This window comes from Schistocerca americana, chromosome X (genome assembly GCF_021461395.2).
Source record: "Schistocerca americana isolate TAMUIC-IGC-003095 chromosome X, iqSchAmer2.1, whole genome shotgun sequence".
In the NCBI taxonomy this organism is placed as follows: domain Eukaryota; kingdom Metazoa; phylum Arthropoda; class Insecta; order Orthoptera; family Acrididae; genus Schistocerca; species Schistocerca americana.
In genome coordinates this window covers 85,202,707-85,208,706 of record NC_060130.1, presented here as the reverse complement: position 1 = coordinate 85,208,706, position 6,000 = coordinate 85,202,707, and the positions used below count along the sequence as shown (strand labels likewise).

General features: G+C 39.6%; 1 protein-coding gene across 3 annotated transcripts in view; it reads right to left on the bottom strand.

Annotated features, from left to right (window-relative positions):
* Positions 1-280: 280 nt before the first annotated feature.
* LOC124555313 (homeobox protein aristaless-like) overlaps positions 281-6,000 on the bottom strand; it is a 128,246-nt gene continuing 122,526 nt past the window's right edge. For all 3 annotated transcript variants that reach the window (XM_047129187.1, XM_047129188.1, XM_047129189.1), the window contains exon 6: positions 281-1,758. In XM_047129187.1, the coding sequence (XP_046985143.1) occupies positions 1,535-1,758 (224 nt within the window). In that variant the 3' untranslated portion in view covers positions 281-1,534. The remainder of the gene's footprint in view (positions 1,759-6,000) is intronic.

Here is a 6,000-nt window from a genome sequence, read left to right as displayed (position 1 = left end):
CAAACAATTAAATTTCAGGTCCAAAAAATTTAACCTTTAGTTTAAAAATATGCCACAAGATGTAATTGAGCAATTTATTTGCATTTTTTATATTACCCAGAAATTAATTTATGGAATAATCAGGTATCCCTTTGTGTAAATGTTTTAACTCTTGTTTTAATGAATGTATGTTGTGAAACAGTACAACTATTCTAAGAACTCATTTCACTGACAGAGAAGCAGCAATGCAAGGAAAGCAGGTATGACATAAATGAAATATTTTCTTTACTTTGCCATTTTATTATTCTTTCACTTACAGCTGTATCTCACTGCCAGAAATACACAAGGAATATCTGTTTATAAGAACTACTATTTTTCAATGGTGCACAAGATAATCAATGAACCTGTACAAAGGGCAATGAATGAAAGAAAAAATATAACATCTGTAGAAGAATTACCAAATACTTAGACAACACTGGAGAACACTTCAAGTTATAAAATATCTACATTATGAATACATAAGTTCCTATAACAAATTTTGGAAAATTGTATTGTATTTCTGTTTATGTTCCCACTGCTGTATAAAAATCTCCTCATACAAAGTATATTACCATGCATCACATATTTTTACTTGTAATACAAGTACTGAATAGCTGTTTAACAGTTTTTTTCATAATGGCATGCATCAACTCTGGTTTTATTGGCTTTCTGTAAGTTTGTGGTAGACAGATCAGAAAACCCCAAAGAATATCTAAATTATAACCATAAGAAATTGTCATCATCACTGCAGTTTTGCTTGCTGAAATTTAAAAACATGGATTGCTTTATAAATGTTTTACTGCATATTTTCATTTTTATAGTAGTGCAAACATTTTAGTGACTCAGTTACATAATGTTCTGAGAGTTAACACAAGTTTATTATTAATGGAACATAAAACAAAAAGGAAATCAGTATCATGATGTGCAAATATCCCACAGTGAAGTGAAATGAACACAATCTTTAAAGAAACCATTATCTTATTATGTTCAACATAGAACTCACATGTGTTATCTAGTTATTGCCTCATATGAAAATTTTGGCTAAGAGTACTGACACATTTTAGACACACATGACATGATATTGGATCTTGTCCACAAACCATGCTGACTTCTCAGGCATCTCTGGATAATTTGTAAACAGTAGACCATATATGTAGTGAACCCATTCTTTTACTGTGTTGTATGATGAAAGTTTTTCAGTAATAACATGTTTTGCTATAAATCACAAGGAGAGTATGTCTAGATTCCATGTATGTATTATATTTGATTAAACTAACTTTTCCCATTTCTGAAAGTGCTACTGGTAATATTTACTAATTTCTTTGCTGAACATGTGTGAAGGAGTTCTTTTCAGCTTAAGAAATACTTTCACAACATCTGTTTATTTCTTGTAGGAATGCAGTTTAACATGGGCACCATACTTTTTTACTGTGGCTGTGAATGCATTAAATCTCAGTCGTCACAAATTCATCTATGCGCTATACTCTTTCAGTAAGTGCATAACACACAAATCTTTTTATTCAGGTGTTAATAATGTTGAAGGTGATTGTTCTTTATTTGAGGGTTTAAACCGCAGTAAGTCAGCATCAGGTTCAGTAGACTCTGTAGACTTGTGTTGTGATAGGTGGTATGGGGAAAAGCCTCCCCACTCCACACCAAAGAAGATGCCACCTGCACTTGGAGAAGAAGTTGGCAGACTGGGTCCAACTCCAGGGCTGAATGGGCCAAGTGGGCTACCACCTGCAACACATTATCATGACATTTAGAACTACTGTATTTCGTACTAAATTAACATTCAAAATTATACTATTTATTAAACAGTAATGGAGTTCATAAGTATGCCACATAAATTGTATCAGGATTTTTTTCTAAAAGAGACTTCTATTCAACCATTCTTCTAATCTACACTCCTGGAAATGGAAAAAAGAACACATTGACACCGGTGTGTCAGACCCACCATACTTGCTCCGGACACTGCGAGAGGGCTGTACAAGCAATGATCACACGCACGGCACAGCGGACACACCAGGAACCGCGGTGTTGGCCGTCGAATGGCGCTAGCTGCGCAGCATTTGTGCACCGCCACCGTCAGTGTCAGCCAGTTTGCTGTGGCATACGGAGCTCCATCGCAGTCTTTAACACTGGTAGCATGCCGCGACAGCGTGGACGTGAACCGTATGTGCAGTTGACGGACTTTGAGCGAGGGTGTATAGTGGGCATGCGGGAGGCCGGGTGGACGTACCGCCGAATTGCTCAACACGTGGGGCGTGAGGTCTGCACAGTACATCGATGTTGTCGCCAGTGGTCGGCGGAAGGTGCACGTGCCCGTCAACCTGGGACCGGACCGCAGCGACGCACGGATGCACGCCAAGACCGTAGGATCCTACGCAGTGCCGTAGGGGACCGCACCGCCACTTCCCAGCAAATTAGGGACACTGTTGCTCCTGGGGTATCGGCGAGGACCATTCGCAACCGTCTCCATGAAGCTGGGCTACGGTCCCGCACACCGTTAGGCCGTCTTCTGCTCACGCCCCAACATCGTGCAGCCCGCCTCCAGTGGTGTTGCGACAGGCGTGAATGGAGGGACGAATGGAGACGTGTCGTCCTCAGCGATGAGAGTCGCTTCTGCCTTGGTGCCAATGATGGTCGTATGCGTGTTTGGCGCCGTGCAGGTGAGCGCCACAATCAGGACTGCATACAACCGAGGCACACAGGGCCAACACCCGGCATCATGGTGTGGGGAGCGATCTCCTACACTGGCCGTACACCACTGGTGATCGTCGAGGGGACACTGAATAGTGCACGGTACATCCAAACTGTCATCGAACCCATCGTTCTACCATTCCTAGACCGGCAAGGGAACTTGCTGTTCCAACAGGACAATGCATGTCCGCATGTATCCCGTGCCACCCAACGTGCTCTAGAAGGTGTAAGTCAACTACCCTGGCCAGCAAGATCTCCGGATCTGTCCCCCATTGAGCATGTTCGGGACTGGATGAAGTGTCGTCTCACGCGGTCTGCACGTCCAGCACGAACGCTGGTCCAACTGAGGCGCCAGGTGGAAACGGCATGGCAAGCCGTTCCACAGGACTACATCCAGCATCTCTACGATCATCTCCATGGGAGAATAGCAGCCTGCATTGCTGCGAAAGGTGGATATACAGTGTACTAGTGCCGACATTGTGCATGCTCTGTTGCCTGTGTCTATGTGCCTGTGGTTCTGTCAGTGTGATCATGTGATGTATCTGACCCCAGGAATGTGTCAATAAAGTTTCCCCTTCCTGGGACAATGAATTCACGGTGTTCTTATTTCAATTTCCAGGAGTGTATTTACTTTACACTGATTTGCTTGTTATTTCAATTGCAATTTTATGAAACCGTGATATTACCAACATACCAGTCACATCCTAGTCTTAAAATTGAAAGCATTACTGAGCTTGAAGACTGTGTTGACCTAAGGAGCTAACTAAAAAAATACACATGGAACACATGGACGGCTGTATTGTCCTAGCCATCTACATTATCCTCATACTGCAGTGTCAGGACAATGTAATCCACTGGGACAATGTAGCTGTGTATGTCAATGCCTCGGCTATATGCTGAGTGGTACGTTTACGCCCTCCACTGTTTTTAGCAACTTTATTTTTAATATCACACCATTTCCAACTATTAAATGATAGTTCTCATATTGGTTGTTGCACATAGTATATAAAGGGCCAGTTCTCGCTTTACTTGTGCACATAATGTATTAATGTATTACCTATGTATTAATGTATTATTCAGCACAGAGCTTATTTTGCTATCTTTGTAGTTACATTGAACAGTCTGTGTTTGATACTAAAAAGTGAAAAATCAGTTTTAATATGTTTACATTGAACCATTCTGGCATTAAGATGGTTTACCACAGACAACCCAAATTAGGGATCTGAAATATTATACTCCCAAATATGTGTTTAGTGTCTTAAACATATTGACATCTGCCCAGAACAAAAGGCATGGTCATATTCCAAAAAATAATTGAATATTGCACTGAACAGTTCTTTGAATGCTGTACCATATTAGCAAAACTTAAAGTGCCTAAGTTGAGAGTCAAGTTTTATCCATCAACATCAGCACAATTTTCGCTAAAGAACTGTGGGCCAGTGAATGTTATGTCTGGTCCAGTTAACGAGAATGATATATCATTAGCTGAAATTTTATTATAAAGAGAAGCACTGAAATCATAATTGAATTTTAGTCACATTATAAACTGAATACTGATTTTACATTTTCAGTCAATTTAACTGAGTGAACAAATGCAGATTAAGGTACCAAACTTGTATTGGCATGATTGGAGGGGCAGGGTGGGAGGGGTGGCAGGAATGGCATTTGAAGCCTTATGTGACTATACTGTTAAGTTTCTCTGTGATGTGAAACAAATGAACTGCTGTTTTACTAATACATATTTAAAAGCAAATCTGTATACAATTTCCAGAAATCATGAATGTCAATGTTCATGAAAACTGCAACTGAAAGGAGGAGACATTTGACTTAAATGAACTTTATATCTGAAATTTTTACATGGAACACACAAATTATTAGAACTGCTCCCCCTGCACCCCCCTCCCCCTCTCACACACACACACACACACACACACAAATGTGTATGTACATTCATACATTCAAAGCATTCTGTTTCGCCAAGGTTAAGCCTAGTGCCATGTTAAATGCAGTGGTGGAGAATATTACAACAGGGGCAAGTCAACTAACAAAAGATGATCTAGGCAGCAGCAGTGACATTTATATAAGCAAATATAAGGTAGCCCTGTGATGTTTTCAAAACTTGTTACAGAACTTATTTAATATGAACATCATTGTCACAATGGCAGTGTGACATGATTTACTATAATGGTTGTGTGTAAATAAAGTTCAGTACTATCAATTCTGAGCAAACAAAACTGTGCGATAAGTTTAACTATGCACATTTACTAGACTTAAGTAAAGTGAACAATGATGAACACACCAGTTATGTACTGCATATAAACAGAAAATGAAAGGCCAAGCTAGTTTCCCAGACCAGTGAACTGTGTGACAAAACTTGTAAGGAGGAGTATCCAATTGACCTAGACTACAACCATGAAGCTTTTTTAGGATGAAGGGTCATCATACTAATGTTCAGGGATGTAGTTAAGATGTGTCTGAGTTCTGTTTACTTGAAGGAAAGCCAGCTGTGAAATAAGTGACCAGTAATTGCAACATAGTATTAAGATCCAGTTACTGTTTTAAAAAATTTAACCTGAATAAATGTTATTCTTGCTGTGTGGTAAATCAACAAGGAGGGGTAACACCTTTAAAGATATGCACTTATTTGTTCAATAATCTAGGAAACACACTCAACTTACTGCATATTTTCAAAGTGGAACACACACAACAAGTGCGCTTAATTACTGAATGTGAACTAAAACCCAGAGAAACAATACATTGAAGATTAGAAGGTTACTTACTAGCAGTTACAGGCAGTACCATAATGGTGGTGGTGTGGCAATTTATGTTAGCAAAGATACAATATTTGAAAAAATCCTTTCTTGAACACCACACCAACAAAAGATCAGTCCAAGTGACAGGTGTTGTTCTCCACAATAATGATCTTAACTTAGTGAATCTATGACTGGGTTATATCATCTACCAAATGCTGATGCAATACAGTTTCTGAATTATTTAGGAATAAAGGAGATGACTCACTGAAAGGCAGAAGTGCTATGTCATAGTTAGGTACACAAACAAAAGTTTTGGAGCTTGGCTAGCTTTCAGTATGCACTTTCTTTTTCTAGCCATACAAAACACACACACACACACACACACACACACACACACACACACACACATACATACTTTGATGACTACTTTGATGTTTTCATTGGTTTTGAAGTTGAAGGTATCCTTGTGCGAGGTTCATCTTCTGTGTCCTCAGCCTTCCAAAGGTGATTTGTGCCAGTGAAAAAT